The sequence below is a fragment of the Mesoplodon densirostris genome, chromosome 18, assembly GCF_025265405.1.
Source record: "Mesoplodon densirostris isolate mMesDen1 chromosome 18, mMesDen1 primary haplotype, whole genome shotgun sequence".
In the NCBI taxonomy this organism is placed as follows: domain Eukaryota; kingdom Metazoa; phylum Chordata; class Mammalia; order Artiodactyla; family Ziphiidae; genus Mesoplodon; species Mesoplodon densirostris.
Window position 1 is genome coordinate 12,079,039 of NC_082678.1, and position 22,038 is coordinate 12,101,076.

The 22,038-nt window shown below is 36.5% G+C and overlaps 1 protein-coding gene across 1 annotated transcript in view; it reads right to left on the minus strand.

Moving 5' to 3' along the window:
* SMURF2 (SMAD specific E3 ubiquitin protein ligase 2) overlaps window positions 1-22,038 on the minus strand; it is a 131,050-nt gene that overhangs the window by 16,692 nt on the left and 92,320 nt on the right. Inside the window, exons 7-10 of the mRNA XM_060080366.1 lie at window positions 19,157-19,240; window positions 16,650-16,852; window positions 14,269-14,353; window positions 4,555-4,713 (exon numbers count right to left, since the gene is read on the minus strand). Of these exons, the coding sequence (XP_059936349.1) occupies window positions 4,555-4,713; window positions 14,269-14,353; window positions 16,650-16,852; window positions 19,157-19,240 (531 nt within the window). The remainder of the gene's footprint in view (window positions 1-4,554; window positions 4,714-14,268; window positions 14,354-16,649; window positions 16,853-19,156; window positions 19,241-22,038) is intronic.

Genomic DNA, 22,038 nt, shown 5'->3' on the forward strand with positions numbered 1-22,038 from the left:
TAATCCTATCCAAAAACAAAAAATCCAAAAACAAAAAAAACTTGGGTATACCAACTTAAAGATACAAAACTTTAATTCAAAGTGGATCACAGACCTCAATGTAAAACCTAAAGCCGTAAAACTTCTGAAACACTAGAAAAGTTTTATGACTCGTGTTATGCAAAAATTTCTTAAATATGATCCCCAAAACACAATTCATAAAAGAAAAAATGGATAAAATGAACTTCATTGAAATTTCAAAGAAACCTTATGCTCTTCAAAAGACACTGTTAAGAAAATGAAAAGACAAGTCATGGTCTAGGAGAAAGTCTTTCTAAAGCATATAGCTGACATAAAACTTGTATTTCAAATATCTAAAGAATTCTCAAAACTCAAAAGTCAAAAAAAAACAAACAACTCAGTTTTTTTAAAAAAGGGGGCAAAAAATTTCACCAGGGCTTCCCTGGTGGCGCAGTGGTTGAGAGTCCGCCTGCCGATGCAGGGGACACGGGTTCGTGCCCCGGTCCGGGAAGATCCCACATGCCGCAGAGCGGCTGGGCCCGTGAGCCATGGCCGCTGAGCCTGCGTGTCTGGAGCCTGTGCTCCGCAACGGGAGAGGCCACCACAGTGAGAGGCCCGCGTACCACAAAAAAAAAAAAAAAAAAAAAAAAAATTTCACCAAAGAAGATATACAGATGGAAATAAGCACATGAAAAGATGCTCAACATCATTAGTCATTAGAGAAATGCAAATTAAAACAATAATGAGGGACTTCCTTGGTGGCACAGTGGTTAAGAATCCACCTGCCAATGCAGGGGACATGGGTTCGATCCCTGGTCTGGGAAGATCCCACATGCCGCGGAGCAACTAAGCTCGTGCGCCACAACTACTGAGCCTGCGCTCTAGAGCCCGCGAGCCACAACTACTGAGCCCACGTGCATCAACTACTGAAGCCCACACGCCCTAGGGCTCACGTGCCACAACTACTGAAGCCCGCGTGCCTAGAGCCCGTGCTCTGCAACAAGAGAAGCTACCGCAATGAAGCCCACGCACCACAATGAAGAGTAGCCCCTGCTCGCCGCAACCAGAGAAAGCCTGTCAACGTAGACCCAACACAGACTGCCCCACCCCAAAAAACAAAATGAGGTAACACTACACATCTTTCAGAATGTCCAAAATTAAGATTAACCATACCAAGTGTTAGCAAGAGCAACTACAACTCTCATACACTGCTAGTGGGAAAGTCAAATGGTACAATCACTTCAAAAAGAAAGCTGGCAGTTTAAAAAGTTAAACATAAATCTATCATATTATGCAGCCTGGGTATTTATTTATCAAAGAGAAGTGAGAGCATATGTCCACACAAAGACTTAAATATAAATGTTCCGGGACTTCCCTGGCGATCCAGTGGTTAAGACTCTGCACTTCCAATGCAGGGGGCACGGGTTCGATCACTGGTCGGGGAACTAAGATCCCACATGCCACACCGTGTGGCCAAAAATAAAAAAAACCCACACGAATATTCGTAACAGTTTAGTCATGGCCCAAACTGAAACAATCCAAATGTTCATCAACAGGTAAACAAATAAACTGAGGTCTATCCATACAATGGAATACCACCCAGCAATGAAAAGAAGTGAACTATACAGACAACAACAGAGATGAATCTCAAATAATTAGGCTGGGTAAAAGAAACCAAGAAAAGAGTACATACCGTATGAATCCACTCATCTAAAACTCTAAAAATTGCAAATGTATGGCGACAGAAAAAGCAAATCAATGGTTGGCTGAAGATGGGGTGTGGATTGAACTGTGTCCAAAATAATACGTTGAAGTCCTAAGCCTTGGCACCTGTGAGTGTGACCTTATTTGGAAATAGGGTCTTTGCAGATGTGATCAAGTTAAATGAGGTCACACTGGATTAGGGTGGCCCTAAATACAATAAATTGGTATCCTTATAAGAAGAGGTAAATTTCGACCCAGACATACAGGAAAGAAAGTGTGGCATAATAAGAAATATACTTTGGTCTCTGTCCCCAGTTCTTGACACAGAACTCCTAAAATGCTTGAAATTTCCTGAGTGACACAGGTGACAGGAGTGTATTCTGTTCTAATATTTGGTCTTTGTCCCCAGTACAAGACACAGAAGCTCCTGAATCCCTTTGAATTTCCTGGGTATCGGAGCATTTTTTGTTTCAGTGAGGTGACTTGCTAGGTCCCTATATAATTTCAGGTTGGGGGCTGGTCGCCAGAAAGACCAAGGCTTGATTAGAAGCCTAGAACTTCCAGGCACATCCCCCCAACCTCTGGGGAAGGGGAGAGGAACTGGAGATTGAGTTAATAATCGATCACTCCTGTGTGATGATAACTCCATAACTACGCCTAAACAACAGTGTTCAGAAAGCTTCGGGATGGTGAGCACACTGAGGGTGCTCGGAGGATGAAGCGCCTGGAGAGGGCGTGGACGCACTATGCAGCCCCTGCCCCATACCTTGTCTTGTGCCTCTCTTCCATGTGGCTGTTCCTGAGTTGCATCCTTTATAATAAACTGGTAATAGTAAAGAAACAATTTCCCTGAGTTCTGTGAGCCATTCTAGAAAATTATTGAACCCAAGGAGAGAGTCATGAGAACTCGATTTATAGCCAGTTGGCAAGAAATACGGGAGGCCTGGGACTTATAAATGGCATCAGAAGTGAGAACAGTCTTGTGAGACTGAGCCCTTAACCTGTGAGGCCTGATACTAACTGCAGGTGGTATTAGACTGAATTCAGGCGCTGTACACCTCGTTGGTGTCCGCAGACATGGAGAACTGGAATATTTGAGGGAAAAAACCCACACACTTGGTGGCAGAAGTTTTGTGGATAAAATAGATCATAGAAGGCCACGTGAAGACAAAGGTAAACACTGGGATAATGTGTCCACAAGTCAAGGAACAGTAAAGTTTCTGGCAACCACCAGAAGCTAAGAGAGAGGCATGGAACAGATTTTCCTTCAGAGCCACCGGAAGGAACCAACCCTTCTGACAACTTGATTCTGAATTCTAGCCTCCAGAACTGTAAAAGAATAAATTTCTATTGTTATAAACCACCCAGTGTGTGATATTTTGTTACGGCAGCCTTAGGAAACTAGGGAAGGGATGGGAGGAGGGATTACCAACAGGCTACAAAGAGGCAGGAGGAGACTTTCAGGGGTCATGGATATGTTCACTATCTCCACTATGGTGATGGTTTCACAGGTATATAACGTGTCAAAACTTAAACTGTACACTGCAAATATGTACAATTTCTTGTGTGTCAATTAAATTTTAATAAAGCTGAATTTTTTTTTAAACCCATAGTTCGTCAAAAAGTCTACATTAATAAATGCTGGAGAGAGTGTGAAGAAAAGGGAACCCTCCTACACTGTTCGTGGGAATGTAAATTGGTGTAGCCACTATGGAAAACAGTATGGAGGGTCCTGAAAAAACTAAAAATGGAGCTATCATATGAACTAGCAATCCCACTCCTGGGCATATATCTGGAAAATATGAAAACTCTAATTTGAAAAGATACATGCACCCCAATGTTCACAGCAGCACTATTTATAACAGTCAAGACATGGAAGCAACCCAAGTATACACACACATACACACACACACACATACTCTCTAAAATATCACTCAGCCATAAAAACAGAATGAAATATTGCCATTTTCAGCAACATGGATGGACCTAGAGATTATCATACTAAGTGTAGTAAGCCAGAGAGAGAAAGACAAATATTATATGATATCACTTATATGTGGAATCTAAAAAATAATACAAATGAATCTATATACAAAATAGAAACAGACTCACAGATGTAGGAAACAAACTTATGGTTACCAAAGGGGAAAGGGAGGGTGGGGAGGGATAAATTAGTAGTATGGGATTAACAGATACAAACTAATATACATAAAATACATAAGTAACAAGGATTTACTATAGAACACAGGGAACTATATTCAATATCTTGTAATAAACTATAATGTAAAATAATCTGAAATATATATATATTACATATATATATATAGCAAACTGAATCACTCTGCTATATACCTGAAACTGACACAGTATTGTAAATCAACTGTACTTTAATAATTAAAAAAAAAACCAGGGTACATCAAGCCCATTCACAAAGACTTGTAAGAATGACTAAGTCCTGCAAATGGGAAAGAAGCCTTAAAAGGCACGAAACTGACACATCAGAAAATCATCTGGGATAGATTCAGCTATCCTAGAGCTATTTCTGATGCACTCAAGGAAAAAAATCCATCCACCCCATAAAGTAGCCTGTCTCTGCAGGTGTGCTACGGTGCACACCTCTGATACATATCCTTTTCCTAACATTTCAGGACAGGTTCCTACTTAAGCACAGTGGGATTAAAATACCCAAACATGAGAGTAGAATTTGTCATATTCTTATATAAAATTATGTTCAACAAGTGATTTATAATTGAAGAGAGCAGACATTCTATCACATTTATTACAAAAAGCATCTATCAGTCTTCTCTTGTTCAGACTCGCATTTGAACATGTATTGTTTCAAAAACTTACTTTAAAACTAAATGCAAGTTAGCAGAGAGCCGAGGATCTGTAAACTGTGTTGTTCTGTTGTTATGGTCAACGAAATAAACTCTGCCTGTTGCTGTATTCCGGATCTCCCATCCAGGAGGCAATGGACCAAGCTCTTCACAATTGATGTTGCTAAGATCCCTGCAAAAACAAATATAAAATAAAAAATACCTCACTGCTGGGCCTGCTGAGCCAAGCAAGTGTAAATGACACAGAACAATTCCATGAAGTCTGAGAAAATGTATTGTTTCAGAAACTTGAGACATTCAGCTGGAATCTTTAATTCCCAATGGTTCAACAAACTTGCATATTCAAAACCCAATCCATAGATGGCTCAGAAACTTATCACACAGCCTACATTTTTAGTCAGTTCATTCCTGGGCTTTAATGTAATTCAGGTTTTAAATTAATATAAAAGCAATCACAACATTTGCCAACATAAACTGTACTTCAGTACTTGTCTGACAAAATATTGTTTTCCAAATGTCAGTGATATAAGGAATTAAATGTTTTCTAAAATTTCCCTTCAATTATTTCTTTCTTTACTACACCATAAAATTTGTGTAAATGTTCATTCCATGATTAATTTTAAGCTCTTCAACAAAGCAAAACTGGAAATGTTATTGAAATGTGATCCTGAAAATAACCACAGTATATATTTTAAAGGATAACTACTCCATTTTGAATTCTGAAAGATATAAAGCTAGTGAATAAAGAACCTGTTTAAGACACCTTAGGAAGAATGTTCTAAGGTTTACTGCTACAATAAAAAAAGCAAAAAGACTTTTTGCCTTTTGGAGCAAAGACCACTGTTATTATATCATGCATTCTTAAAATACTATTATATATGATAAAGATTTATAGAACCTTAAAGAATGAAATAAAAGCAGCATGTCTAATATAAATTTAAACTGTAACCAATAATTACAATGACAAATCTCATCAAAATTATGTTTTCAAAGTTAAACTAGAAAAGAAGTTTTCCTGAAATAACCTCTTCTTAGTCATAGTGAAAACGTAATGATGGGCACCCAGAGATTTGTTGGAACAAGGATTTTTAACTTGTGCTTATAGGTGCCCCAGAGATTCTTCTGCTACAGAACTAAAGATTGCAAAGAACACGCTATTCTGAGACACTGCTAGTCTCAAAAGAGGCAAAAGGGGAAAAGTTCCAAGAATCCTCCTCAAATTTTTTTTAAGTGAATTAAACTGGAGCTGGTGGTACCTGAGTGGCAGACAGGCAGAGTGGGGGGGTACCAGAGGGTAGTGGTTAATTGGGAAACTCAGCCTCAGGCCAGCAGCAAGGTTGGAAAAGGAAATCTGGAACTTCCCCACGGAGAACTCAAAGGGAAGATGAAGTGATTCCAGGAAAAATTCCTAAATTCTCACTTTAGGTCCACAGAACTCCAACCAATTAAAATCAAACTCACAATCAAAGATCACCAAACACTTCAGAAAGGAATTCATGATGACTGAGTCAGTAGAAACAAAACCACGGAATTAGTTCCCCAAGTACTGTCAGAGATCAAAAAGAATAGCTATGATATGAAATGTTTAAAACAAATAATAAAAGGGAACAATTACAGAGACAAACTATTCCTGAGAGATTATTAAGAATGAACAGATAGATTTTTTTTAAATGGAACTTTTAGAAATGAAAAACAATTATCATTCTTTGTAATCAAAGAATGAATAATGCTTTTGATGTAATGCAGAATTTCACTTTATATCATTTTATTTAGAATTTTATAAATTTATAGTCATACATGGGAGGGCTCTAAAGAATTGATGAGAAGCAGAAAACTGGAAACACTCTTTATGTGGAACTGGGAAATGATTAAAGGAAAATGGTATGTTATACAGCCATAAAAAGTAATACAGATCTGTATTTTAAGACTACATAGTCAGTATGCAATATAGTGAATAACAAAGCATTAATCATTATTTTAAAGAGAAATACAAAACATTCGAAAATGGTACTTCTCAGATAAATCTAAGTTTACTGGATATCTTTACAAAGTTAGTTTTAAAGTGTCTGAGTGACACTATTTTATAAATGTCTTTGATTGAACAGTGATGATATTTGAATAGAATCTAAATATTTATAGTCTGCTTTGATAAAAGATCCTCCATACAAAAGACATATTCACTAAAGGATCCCCCAAAACAAAATATATTTTAAGATAACAATTTGGAGCATAGAGACTAAAGAAAAGAAATATAATCCAAAGCGTTATTTCATAAAGTCATTATTCAATACTCAATATGAAATATTCTTAAATCTTTATAGAAACACCTTATTCATTAACGAAAAACCAACATTGTTTCCTTAGGAGTAAGAACACACTGCCCACTGGGGTGCCAAAATCTCTCTGCTTCAACTTCCGACACCAGCTTACACACCACTCTTTCAAAAGGCAGCTCAAGATCAGCTTTCACACTGTTGTAAATCATTCAGTTTTTTTAAAAAATCATTTTTCTTCTAAACATTTCCTTCCAATGATTTTATTTTATTTTTTTTTATTTTTTATTTTTTTGCTTTTCTCTTTTATTATTTTTTTTTTACAAATTTAATCAGTTATACATATACATATGTTCCCATATCCCCTCCCTTTTGCGTCTCCCTCCCACCCTCCCTATCCCACCCCTCCAGGCGGTCACAAAGAACCGAGCTGATCTCCCTGTGCTATGCGGCTGCTTCCCACTAGCTATCTACCTTACGTTTGGTAGTGTATATATGTCCATGCCGCTCTTTCACTTTGTCACAGCTTACCCTTCCCCCTCCCCATATCCTCAAGTCCATGCTCTAGTAGGTCTGTGTCTTTATTCCTGTCTTACCCCTATGTTCTTCATGACATTTTTTTTTCTTAAATTCCATATATATGAGTCAGCATACAGTATTTGTCTTTCTCTTTCTGACTTACTTCACTCTGTATGACAGACTCTAGGTCCATCCACCTCATTACAAATAGCTCAATTTCATTTCTTTTTATGGCTGAGTAATATTCCATTGTATATATGTGCCTCATCTTCTTTATCCATTCATCCGATGATGGACACTTAGGTTGTTTCCATCTCCGGGCTATTGTAAATAGGGCTGCTATGAACATTTTGGTACATGTCTCTTTTTGAATTATGGTTTTCTCAGGGTATATGCCCAGTAGTGGGATTGCTGGGTCATATGGTAGTTCTATTTGTAGTTTTTTAAGGAACCTCCATACCGTTCTCCATAGTGGCTGTACCAATTCACATTCCCACCAGCAGTGCAAGAGTGTTCCCTTTTTTCCACACCCTCTCCAGCATTTATTGTTTCTAGATTTTTTGATGATGGCCATTCTGACTGGTGTGAGATGATATCTCATTGTAGTTTTGATTTGCATTTCTCTAATGAGTAAAGATGTTGAGCATCCTTTCATGTGTTTGTTGGCAGTCTGTATATCTTCTGTGGAGAAATGTCTATTTAGGTCTTCTGCCCATTTTTGGATTGGGTTGTTTGTTTTTTTGCTATTGAGCTGCATGAGCTGCTTATAAATTTTGGAGATTAATCCTTTGTCAGTTGCTTCATTTGCAAATATTTTCTCCCATTCTGAGGGTTGTCTTTTGGTCTTGTTTATGGTTTCCTTTGCTGTGCAAAAGCTTTGAAGTTTCATTAGGTCCCATGTGTTTATTTTTGTCTTTATTTCCATTTCTCTAGGAGGTGGGTCAAAAAGGATCTTGCTGTGATTTATGTCATAGAGTGTTCTGCCTATGTTTTCCTTTAAGAGTTTGATAGTGTCTGGCCTTACATTTAGGTCTTTAATCCATTTTGAGCTTATTTTTGTGTATGGTGTTAGGGAGTGATCTAATCTCATACTTTTACATGTCCCTGTCCAGTTTTCCCAGCACCACTTATTGAAGAGACTGTCCTTTCTCCACTGTACATTCCTGCCTCCTTTATCAAAGATAAGGTGACCATATGTCCGTGGGTTTAACTCTGGGCTTTCTATCCTGTTCCATTGATCTATATTTCTGTTTTTGTGCCAGTACCATACTGTCTTGATTACTGTAGCTTTGTAGTATAGTCTGAAGTCAGGGAGCCTGATTCCTCCAGCTCCATTTTTCGTTCTCAAGATTGCTTTGGCTATTCGGGGTCTTTTGTGTTTCCATACAAATTGTGAAATTTTTTGTTCTAGTTCTGTGAAAAATGCCATTGGTAGTTTGATAGGGATTGCATTGAATCTGTAGATTGCTTTGGGTAGTAGAGTCATTTTCACAATGTTGATTCTTCCAATCCAAGAACATGGTACATCTCTCCATCTATTTGTATCATCTTTAATTTCTTTCATCAGTGTCTTATAATTTTCTGCATACAGGTCTTTTGTCTCCTTAGGTAGGTTTATTCCTAGATATTTTATTCTTTTTGTTGCAGTGGTAAATGGGAGTGTTTCCTTGATTTCACTTTCAGATTTTTCATCATTAGTATATAGGAATGCCAGAGATTTCTGTGCATTAATTTTGTATCCTGCAACTTTACCAAATTCATTGATTAGCTCTAGTAGTTTTCTGGTAGCATCTTTAGGATTCTCTATGTATAGTATCATGTCATCTGCAAACAGTGACAGCTTTACTTCTTCTTTTCCCATTTGGATTCCTTTTATTTCCTTTTCTTCTCTGATTGCTGTGGCTAAAACTTCCAAAACTAGGTTGAATAAGAGTGGTGAGAGTGGGCAACCTTGTCTTGTTCCTGATCTTAGTGGAAATGGTTTCAGTTTTTCACCATTGAGGACAATGCTGGCTGTGGGTTTGTCATATATGGCCTTTATTATGTTGAGGAAAGTTCCCTCTATGCCTACTTTCTGCAGGGTTTTTATCATAAATGGGTGTTGAATTTTGTCAAAAGCTTTCTCTGCATCTATTGAGATGATCATATGGTTTTTCTCCTTCAATTTGTTAATATGGTGTATCACATTGATTGATTTGCGTATATTGAAGAATCCTTGCATTCCTGGAATAAACCCCACTTGATCATGGTGTATGATCCTTTTAATGTGCTGTTGGATTCTGTTTGCTAGTATTTTGTTGAGGATTTTTGCATCTATGTTCATCAGTGATATTGGCCTGTAGTTTTCTTTCTTTGTGACATCCTTGTCTGGTTTTGGTATCAAGGTGATGGTGGCCTCGTAGAATGAGTTTGGGAGTGTTCCTCCCTCTGCTATATTTTGGAAGAGTTTGAGAAGGATAGGTGTTAGCTCTTCTCTAAATGCTTGATAGAATTCGCCTGTGAAGCCATCTGGTCCTGGGCTTTTGTTTGTTGGAAGATTTTTAATCACCGTTTCAATTTCAGTGCTTGTGATTGGTCTGTTCATATTTTCTATTTCTTCCTGATTCAGTCTTGGCAGGTTGTGCATTTCTAAGAATTTGTCCATTTCTTCCAGGTTGTCCATTTTATTGGCATAGAGTTGCTTATAGTAATCTCTCATGATCTTTTGTATTTCTGCAGTGTCAGTTGTTACTTCTCCTTTTTCATTTCTAATTCTATTGATTTGAGTCTTCTCCCTTTTTTTCTTGATGAGTCTGGCTAATGGTTTATCAATTTTGTTTATCTTCTCAAAGAACCAGCTTTTAGTTTTATTGATCTTTGCTATCGTTTCCTTCATTTCTTTTTCATTTATTTCTGATCTGATTTTTATGATTTCTTTCCTTCTGCTAACTTTGGGATGTTTTTGTTCTTCTTTCTCTAATTGCTTTAGGTGCAAGGTTAGGTTGTTTATTCGAGATATTTCCTGTTTCTTAAGGTGGGATTGTATTGCCATAAACTTCCCTCTTAGAACTGCTTTTGCTGCATCCCATAGGTTTTGGGTCGTCGTGTCTCCATTGTCATTTGTTTCTAGGTATTTTTTAATTTCCTCTTTGATTTCTTCAGTGATCACTTCGTTATTAAGTAGTGTATTGTTTAGCCTCCATGTGTTTGTATGTTTTACAGCTCTTTTCCTGTAATTGATATCTAGTCTCATAGCATTGTGGTCGGAAAAGATACTTGATACAATTTCAATTTTCTTAAATTTACCAAGGCTTGATTTGTGACCCAAGATATGATCTATCCTGGAGAATGTTCCATGAGCACTTGAGAAAAATGTGTATTCTGTTGTTTTTGGATGGAATGTCCTATAAATATCAATTAAGTCCATCTTGTTTAATGTATCATTTAAAGCTTGTGTTTCCTTATTTATTTTCATTTTGGATGACCTGTCCATTGGTGAAAGTGGGGTGTTAAAGTCCCCAACTATGATTGTGTTACTGTCGATTTCTCCTTTTATGGCTGTTAATATTTCCCTTATGTATTGAGGTGCTCCTATGTTTGGTGCATAAATATTTACAATTGTTATATCTTCTTCTTGGATTGATCCCTTGATCATTATGTAGTGTCCTTCTTTGTCTCTTCTAGTAGTCTTTATTTTAAAGTCTATTTTGTCTGATATGAGAATTGCTACTCCAGCTTTCTTTTGGTTTCCATTTGCATGGAATATCTTTTTCCATCCCCTTACTTTCAGTCTGTATGTGTCTCTAGGTCTGAAGTGGGTCTCTTGTAGACAGCATATATATGGGTCTTGTTTTTGTATCCATTCAGCCAGTCTGTGTCTTTTGGTGGGAGCATTTAGTCCATTTACATTTAAGGTAATTATTGATATGTATGTTCCTATTCCCATTTTCTTAATTGTTTTGGGTTCGTTATTGTAGTTCTTTTCCTTCTGTTGTGTTTCTTGCCTAGAGAAGTTCCTTTAGCATTTGTTGTAAAGCTGGTTTGTTGGTGCTGAACTCTCTCAGCTTTTGCTTGTCTGTAAAGGTTTTAATTTCTCCATCAAATCTGAATGAGATCCTTGCTGGGTAGAGTAATCTTGGTTGCAGGTTTTTCTCCTTCATCACTTTAAGTATGTCCTGCCACTCCCTTCTGGCTTGTAGAGTTTCTGCTGAGAGATCAGCTGTTATCCTGATGGGGATTCCCTTGTGTGTTATTTGTTGTTTTTGCCTTGCTGCTTTTAATATGATTTCTTTGTGTTTAATTTTTGACAGTTTGATTAATATGTGTCTTGGTGTATTTCTCCTTGGATTTATTCTGTATGGGACTCTCTGTGCCTCCTGGACTTGATTAACTATTTCCTTTCCCATATTAGGGATGTTTTCAACTATAATCTCTTCAAATATTTTCTCAGTCCCTTTCTTTTTCTCTTCTTCTTCTGGAACCCCTATAATTCGAATGTTGGTGCGTTTAATGTTGTCCCAGAGGTCTCTGAGACTGTCCTCTGTTCTTTTCATTCTTTTTTCTTTATTTTGCTGTGCAGCAGTTATTTCCACTATTTTATCTTCCACCTCACTTATCCGTTCTTCTGCCTCAGTTATTCTGCTATTGATCCCATCTAGAGTATTTTTTATTTCATTTATTGTGTTTTTAATCGATGCTTGATTCGTCTTTAGTTCTTCTAGGTCCTTGTTAACTGTTTCTTGCATTTTGTCTATTCTATTTCCAAGATTTTGGATCATCTTTACCATCATTATTCTGAATTCTTTTTCAGATAGACTGCCTATTACCTCTTCATTTGTTAGGTCTGGTGGGTTTTTATCTTGCTCCTTCTCCTGCTGTGTGTTTTTCTGTCTTCTCATTTTGCTTATGTTACTGTGTTTGGGGTCTCCTTTTTGCAGGCTGCAGGTTCGTAGTTCCCGTTGTTTTTGGTGTCTGTCCCCAGTGGCTAAGGTTGGTTTAGTGGGTTGTGTAGGCTTCTTGGTGGAGGGGACTACTGCCTGTGTTCTGGTGGATGAAGCTGGATCTTGTCTTTCTGGTGGGCAGGTCCACGTCTGGTGGTATGTTTTGGGGTGTTTGCGTACTTTTTATGATTTGAGGCAGCCTCTCTGCTAATGGGTGGCGTTGTGTTCCTGTCTTGCTAGTTGTTTGGCATAGGGTGTCCAGCACTGTAGCTTGCTGGTCGTTGAGTGAAGCTGGGTGCTGGTGTTGAGATGGAGATCTCTGGAAGATTTTCGCCGTTTGATATTATGTGGAGCTGGGAGGTCTCTTGTGGACCAGTGTCCTGAAGTTCGCACTCCCACCTCAGAGGCACAGCACTGACTCCTGGCTCCTCAATTTGGGATGATTTGTTGTCTATTCATGTATTCCACAGATGCAGGGTACATGAAGTTGATTGTGGAGCTTTAATCCGCTGCTTCTGAGGCTGCTGGGAGAGGTTTCCCTTTCTCTTCTTTGTTCTCACAGCTCCTGGGTCTCAGCTTTGGATTTGGCCCCCCTTCCAATGATTTTAAATTATGTTATAGAAAAGTTCGTTACTGACCTTCAACCTGATAAACAGAACCCAAAACACTTCTTTTCATAATTTACATATCAAGACTCTTATTTCTAAAAGTTAGGCACTTAGATTTTTTCAGTGAGCTTATTAATAAAACAAAAATTTCCTCCCCACTATTTTTTTTAAATCAACAGCTTATATCATGAAGACACAGAAATGGCAACCTTGATACAATAATGAATGATAACACATTTCCTTGGCTGCCACCCTCAGAAGATTCTGATTAAGCTCTATCACAAAGTAAAACATTTTGGGAATTCCCTGGCGGTCCAGTGGTTAGGACTCGGTGCTTTCACTGCCGGGGCCCAGGTTCAATCCCTGGTCAGGGAACTAAGATCCCATAAGCCGCAAAGCGCGACCAAAAGAAAAAAAGGAAAACATTTTCATTACAATAGCTTTATTTATAAATAAACAGTATCAAAGCAATCCAAAATCAGCTAGTCACATCTGTTTTTAATTCAAAAACATGATTCTAGACAAGTAGATCTCTCAGTACAAACTTTAGGCAGAAAAAGATCTCTTGACCCTCCACAGGACTTTTTTTTTTTTTTTTTTTGAAGAGAGGAATGCTGCCCTTAATATATAAAATATCCTCATCCAACAAAGGTATATGTATAGCTTACAAAGTTGATTTAGAATTTCACTTAGAACTCAACCTTTTTTTGCAGCTTCAACTGGACTACTTGGCACTCTCCATCTGTTCAGTAGAAAATAATTCAAAATAGCTAGTGGTTTAAAATGTATTATTTGATACTAAAATGTACCAGAAACTGTGTTAAACTACTAAATTGATTTTGTGTCATTCCATCTTCTTAAAGTTAAAAGATAGCTGACATTTTGGTTAGTAAATGCATTCAACAAGGCCTGCAATTCAAACATACAAGTTTTGGCATTTAAAATTAATTTATGTTAACTGGGTTATTCCTTTTCTACATTAAAATGAAACATGAAGACTGAATACACTTATATAAAGTTAAAATAAACAAACCTTTTTTAAAAAAGCCTAACCAGAAATAAAAATATCAATTTACTACCCTTAAAAAAAAAAAAGGGTATGTATGTTTTTGTAAGGGTATGTATGTTTTCCCCAGGTCAATTTTCAAATTCCTACAAGACCCACATTTTTGCCTCGATTTTTTTAAGGGGGAGGGGGAGAGGAACTGGAGACTGGTTGGGTGGTACGGCACTGGGGTAGGGTTGCAGAGAAGTAAGTAGGACTTTCTACTAAATGTCAAACTGAAAATATGATCAGAAAGAGCCAAACTTTTACATCATCTATTTTAAGAAGTTAAAGATTAAATAAATAAATCCTAGGTGAAATGGATATTCAGTGGTATGAAGGGTATTTAGAATATGTTCTTACCTAGGCACTCTTGGATCATGCCATGTGCTCACACCAGTCTGAGTATGTAAGAAATACACCTGACCTTGTTGTGTTGTCCTCTGTTCTGTAAAATTAAGAAACACTAATAATAAAAACATATTCAGAATGTCCAAATCAAAAACAGCTATAAACACTAGGATGATATTATATTAATAGGTAAACTCTCCAAATTACCAATCTATTTCATTACAAAAGAACGGCTTTACAAATCACTTGTTCTGAACTCAGAACAGATTTTCTCCTGGAAACAGTCTTATAAATGGTGGTGAGGATCACAGCCCAGCTATTTAAAAGCCAACTACACTTATAATGTGGCTCAAATATTAAACATGTTGCAATGGAAAACAGAAAACAAGATTGTCACAGAACCAATAATTAAATAAAACAAACATGAAGAAATTATCTTTTATTTGTCTTAAATGTGGAGCCTAAGGGAAACAGAAGGGCTCAGAGGAAGAGGCTAACCAACTCTGGGGAGATTCTCAGGGATCTGCAGAAACTTTCAAAGAGTTTGCAGGCTGGTAATGCTTTTTAAATTATGCCTAATTTTATATCAAGACTTATGTTTTTTCTTTCCTTGAGAGAGGTGTATTCTCAAGACTACATTTGGACTCAAACAGTAGCAAAAAAGATGGAATATAGAAGAGACACCCTATAGTCTAAAAGAAGCAATCATGAAAAAATAATCAAGTTAGGAGCAGGAAGACTAAAGAGCACATATGCCTACTGGGGAAAAAAAAGCCACAGGTAAAATTAAGTCAAAGCCCTTGGGGAGAGAGTGAGGAGGCCAGGGCAAAGAGAAGGAATCTGTGAAAGGGTTTCTTCAGTGGTGGTCTGTAGTCTTTATTTACTTATGTTTTCAAGCAACAGAACTACCTTTTTTTTTTTTTTTAAAGAAAATCTAATGAAAAATTCCAATATATGAAACAATAAAACTATTGCTAATATATATTAGTATAAATTTGTTTATAAACCTGTAATAAAAATCAATTTAAACTTTTAAAATTATAAATGTAAAAATGTTTAAAACTGGTTCTAGATGACAGCTGCAATAATTTCAGCCTTGATACCCACTTTACTCCTATGTTTTTGGTTGTACAAAAAAATTTTTTTAATCCAAATCACACAAATATTGTAAAAGTATAAAGTATAACCACCCCCACTCCAAACCACTTGCCTTATAATCTCAATTAAAAAGAATGCCAGGAGATACTTGATTCTAAGGTCTGGACATTAATAATAACAGCTAAATTTTAACTTCTCATGAAATTTCATTTATTTCTTGCAACAAATCTACATGGTTGGTAATAATATTTTCTCCACTTTATAGTACAGAAGATAAAACTGAGGCTCAAACAGGTTAATGTGCCCAGCGTCACACAACTAATATATAGCAAAGCCAGGATATGAACCCAGCTGTTTCCCAAGCCCATGCTCTAACCACTGTGTTTTAAGTTAACCTGTGTGGCCTAGCTCAATTAATGGAAAAATTGGGTTTTTAAAAAAATTAAATAGTTAAAATACTTTAAAAATAAAGTAAGAACGATGCATTTGTGTAAGTTTAAAGAACATTCTGGAGTAAAAATAAAATACAAGTTAGATCAGGCAATTCCCAATGTTGGTCACTAGGTGTCATCATCAGCCCAGAACTGTTTATCTAGAGGCTGTGGAAAGGGCAAGGATGTTAAGTAACTTGGTTAAGCTTTTAGCAAGAGAGGAGAGAACAGCTGAGGTCATACTGCAAGAGTTTAGGAAGTTCTGTATTCAACTATGAGAAGATTCATGTCATCTTTCACATGGAATTCTAAAACTTAGGGAACTATAGAAGATTATAGTACTTTTACACAAACACAGAAGTGACTAAATCATTTACAATAACCCAATCACTCAGATAACACAAAATTATAGACAATACAAATACAATATATAAATACCATCAGAAATATGCTTTTTAAATTATTTCTAAATATGCACGTCTAGAAAATTACAAGTCTGACTTCAGATTGCCATTATCAAGAAAAACACCGTCTCACTTTTTACAGTGCCTGTTTACAAAGCAGTCTCACATTGTTTCATATGCTTCTCACAATACCTTTGTGAAAAGGAGAGGTATCATTCATCTCATTTCATTGTAACTGGGCAAAAAGGTTAAGGTTAAACGACTGGCCCAAAGTCAAAGTGGTGTTAGTCTTCTACCACTTCAAAGACTTTTCAAAGTTGGGGCGTTTTACATTTACTTTGATTTTCATGCAGAATTCCTAAACCCAGATTAATAACTTCTTTAAAATTTGATTTTCTGGCTTCTTAGCAAGCTGAAATCAGTAAAACACACTTTATTTTTCCTCTGCTAGTTGTCATACCATAGCCTTCTGGTAGGTCTGGAGGAGTATGTAAATGTGTCCTGCTCATGTAATTTCTATGTCGTTGTGACCTGACTCTCCTCTCTGCCAGTCTGGGATCTGAAGACTGTCCAGATGTTGCACCGTTTGTTCCACTAATTGGAGTGTTCTCATCAACAAAACAGCTAAGAGGTCTGCCAGGACTAGAATATTCAGATGCTGGTCTATCGAAAAGTAACAAGGAAAAAGAGTTACTCAACTCAGATACCAAAAGCAGAATTTTATAGACAATGTATGTACAGCAATAACAATCACTTGTAAGAAAATGGAATGATTAATACAAATATAATGACTCAAGAGCTCTCAATAAGAGCAAACCCAAAGCCTCAAAGCACCAAAGAAACCCAGGTGATAAGCAGATTATCAATTATGTATTCAAATCACTTTATATTGATTTTAATTACATTTCATATGAAATCCGCATATATTTGTAGATGTGAGTATGAGCTCACCAAGCCTTACTTGGCTTAGCCACAGGCAACCTCAGACTTGCGTCCCCACCATTCTCCCACTCTGCTTCTGCCACACTGACATTCTTCCTCCTCCTTAAGCTTGCCATGGTCGTTCTACCTTTAGTGCTGGAGAGTAGCCAGCCCTTCCTTCTACCTAGAGTGATTTTTTCTCCTATTTTCCCTAGGCCAGACTCCTTTTTGTCATTCAAATCTTAGCTTAAGCTTAAATGTTGCCTCTAAGAGGTCGTTCCTGACCTTCAGATCTAAAGTAGTCACCCAGGCATTTGACAGTACCTCACCTTACTTCCTCAGCATGGCAGTAACTTCTGATATTTTTCTCATTTGCATCCTTGTTTTCGTCTGTCTTCCCCCACTAGAATATTTACTGAGAGAAGAAAGTCTGCCTAGTTTGTTCCCCACCATATATATTCCCTGCACCTACAGTAGTGCTCAGCATATATTTAAGAGTAGTAGTTCAATAAATATTGAGTGAATAAAGGAAAGATAGTCCGTCTCTTCAAAGAGCTTACAGCCTCTTGTAAGTCATCCAAACTAAGAGGATAATCAAGAGTTAATTTTTTTTTTTTTTTTTTTTTTTTTTTGCCGTACGCAGGCCTCTCACTGTTGTGGCCTCTCCCATTGAGGGGCACAGGCTCCGGACGCGCAGGCTCAGTGGCCATGGCTCAAGGGCCCAGCCGCTCCGTGGCATGTGGGATCTTCCCGGACCGGGGCACGAACCCGTGTCCCCTGCATCGGCAGGCGGACTCTCAACCACTGCGCCACCAGGGAAGCCCAAGAGTTAATTTTTAAACTAACATTTACAACGCAATTGACTTTATTCATGTGGAAATTAAAGTCAATTTCATTAGTTAAATGAGAAGGAAATAGACTTCACTAAAGCACTGACACAAGTACACATTTATTTACACTCAAATATGATAAAAATAGGTTCTTTGACTTCCATATAATCCTTGGCAGTTTAATACTAGAAATCAACTCTCAAATAAGCACTTTTTAAAATGGCAACATAAGCTAAGCTTTCATCTGAGAATCACAGTATAATAGAGAAAACTTTGTGGTTCAATGAGTTAAGCAATTAATCCCCAATAAATAAAAGTATAGCTAATGAGAAGCATTTGATGTTCTATGTCTGGTGCCAGTCCTGCTCAGGGGAAAAAAAAAAAAGTAGAAGGAGCAAAACAAACACTGAGTAGAGGTGGCAAATAAACTTTTTTCTTATTCTGAAAAAAAAGGAAATCCAGCCACTTATCCTATTCATTTTCAGTTACTTAGAGCTTTCCTTGAAGCTTTCAAAACTTATCTTGCATCCCCATGTCTTTACACATTAAGCTCCAGGAAGGCCTTTCTGCCTTATTCATGGTTATAGCTCAAATGCTGAGCACAGTGCCTGGCATATAACAATTTGGTGAACTGAATGATAGCTGTTACCACTACCCTGAACACTTTTTATCACCTTCCCCTTACCTGGCTAAATTCTCATATTCTTCAGGATTTAGTTCAGAGACTCTCCTCCTTCAGAGTTTTCCTTTGCAAGTTCTACCATCTTGCCCCCAACTCTAAGTCAGGTGCCCCTCCATATGGTCTCAGAGCATCTGGTTCTTATCTTGGTCAAAGACCTTACTGGACACAATATAATCATCCCCCAACTTTATTGAATAAATGGAGATCCTGTATACATATTTTGTTACAGCCGTTCAATAATGGACTCAAAAAAATTTTTTAAGAGTCCTAGAAATAAGATGACTTCTCAATGTATTCATTTAACTCATCTAATGAATATTCTTTGAACGCCATCACAGGCCATGGAGCTACAATAACAGGATGACCTGCTAAGCAATCTTTATTAAAAATAATAATGGCATTTGCTATAAGATCTACTGATCTAGAGCAGTTTAAACCAAGAAAGGAAATCTGGTAAAACTGACAGATAAACAGATAGGGGACTTCAGGAGGGCAAACAGCATAGACCACGGGAAGATACTTGTATGTTCTTACCGTGTTGGGCGTTCCCATTGCGTAGTTCTTGTTATGTGGTTTAGGTACTGGATTCTTCCAGAGGCAGTTCGCCTTTCTTCCCAGCTTAAATAAAAGTATTGAGAGATAAAGCAGTAATAGGAAGCCAGACATGGAATGTTTTTGGAACAAGCCAGGAAGACATTTGCTGTTATGAATCAGGAATGACAAATTGAAAAAGCAATACACAGAATATAGGAATTGTCTCAACTTATTTTAGAACTGTACAATATGTCTTCTAGAATTCTGAAGCTTTTAAAATATTTATACTGAGGTGTGACTAATATTTTCCATCAGCCAAACTGAGAATTTTTCAGTGATGTCAACAATGCTCAATTAAATTATACTAATTTCTCCAGAACTTAGTGGGGAGAAAAAGGCCATACTAAAAATAAAAATTATACATGATTTTTAAAAATTAAATTTAACTACAAAAGTATATAAAAGCCGTTTAAAGCATTTAGCCTACCCAAACTAATTTTTTTAATCTTCATATTTTTATTTTCTCTTACACATTTTCTACTAAAAGTTATGAATTTTTTTAAGTATAGTTGACATACAATATTCTATTAGTTTCAGGTATACAACATAGTAGTTTGACATCTATACACTACAAAATGATCACCAAGTCTAGGAACCATCTGTCACCATACAAAGTTATTACAATATGGACTATATTCCCTATGCTGTACATCACATCCCTGTGACTTACTTATTTTATGACTGAAAGTTTGTACCTCTTAATCCCCTTCACCTATTTCATCAATTTCCCCTCCTCTCCCTCCCCTCTGGCAAACCAATACAGAGTTTGTTCTTTGTATCTATGAGTCTGTTTCTGTTTTGTTTGTTTGCTTTGTTTTTTAGATTCCACATATAAGTGAAATCATATGATATCTGTCTTTGTCTGACTTATTTCATTTAGCATAATACTCTCTAGATCCATCCATGTTGTTGCAAATGACAAGATCTCATTCTTTTTTTATGGCTGAGCAATATTCGTGTGTGTGTGTGTGTGTGTGTAATACATCTTCTTTATCCATTCATCTATTAATGGACACTTTGGCTGCTTCCATATCTTATCTATCTTCCATATCTTATCTATTGTAAATAATCCTACAATGAACAAAGGGGTGCATATACCTCTTTGAATTAGTGTTTTCATTTTCTTAGGATACATACCCAGAAGTGGGATAGCTGGATCATATGGTAATTCCGTTTTTAACTTTCTGAAGAACCTCCCTACCATTTTCCACAGTGGCTGTACTGATTATATTCCCACCTACACTGTACAAGCGCTCCTTTTTCTCCACAACCTCACCAACACGGGATATTTCTCAAACTAATTTTTTAAAAAGCAATTATGCCACTTCTTCTTCAATATCTTATTAATTCATATAACAAAAAATTAGGCAAGTGACTATAGTTAATATTCCACCAAACCACTGGCAGAGGTTTGGAGGCATTAAACAATAGAAAATAAAAAGATACTAAATAGGTTTTTTCCCCTGTGATTACAATTATAGTACAATAATGTAGAACAAATTTAGAATAAGCCGTACAACTGTTGTAATCTCTCAGTACTGACTAGTTATTTCATCCTAAACTTCCCCTTCAAAAGTACCATAATCCACCTCAAATCCATAAAAATTAACAGATATATCAAGAAGCTAAAATGATCCATAAACAGACAAATTATAGCAATTTTTAACAGCTTATACAAAATGAGCAAATACCATAGCTTGGATTTGAAATTTCATGTCAAAAATAACTTAAAACTCAACCAATTATACACTTAAAATGGATATAGTTTATTGTATGTAAACTATACCTCATTGAAGTTAATTAAAAATACTTTGAAAATTAAAAATAAAATCGGTAAGGTTTCAGAACTAGTATGAAACAAAGAGAGCAATGGTAAAAAGCATAAGCTTTGGAATCAAGGCTTAAATCTGTGTTCCAGTTCTGCCAATTCTATGTGGCCTCTGGCAAAATACTTAACCTGAGTCTCAGTTTCGAAGGTCTGTAAAACGCATGAGGGTAATAATAGTAGTAACAGTAGTAGTAATAATAGCTAATTATTTATTAAGCACTTACTCTATGCAAGACATTGTGCTACGTGCTTTACATGAATGATTTCATTTAATCCTCACAGGTATTGATGGTGTATATACTATTATCCTCTTTGATAAATAAATATAAACCAAAGCTTACAAAAGTCAAATAAATTGATTAAATTAAATTGATTACACTCACCCTGTGATTTTATTCATTTTGTTCTCTCTGAATGGTATTCCTTCCCCATTTCACCCCATTTGTTCTTAGAGATCCCATTAAGGTCCAATACCTGCCTCAAATGCTATTGCTTCCAAGATAGAATCCTGAATTCCTGTAGTTATCTGTAATAACTGCATCTAGGTATGTGCACTGCACTTAGCCATAATAGAGGTATGTGTGATCAATTTTCTTTATTTTGCCTTATATTTATACATACGTATGTGTTCTGACTCCACCCCTTACTAGATAAGGAGAACACTGAGGATAGAAATGAGGTCATAATGGGATCATGCTTCCTTCTCTAGGCATTAATAAAGGTTAAATTGTTTCACTCTTTTTAGTATAGTTGATAGTGATTGGTAAATATATATATGTGTGTTATAAGTGAGCTGGGATAATTATGACATGTTGTCAAAAACAATCATATGCCAATTATATTTAAATAGTGATGTGAGATTTTCTAGTCTGTCAGATGATGACTATTCTAACACTGCTATGTCCAAAATAAAAAATATTAAATAAGTGTATAAATAAATAAACAATAAAATTAAAAAGAAAAAGGGAAAAAAAAAAAAACACTCATAAAGCTA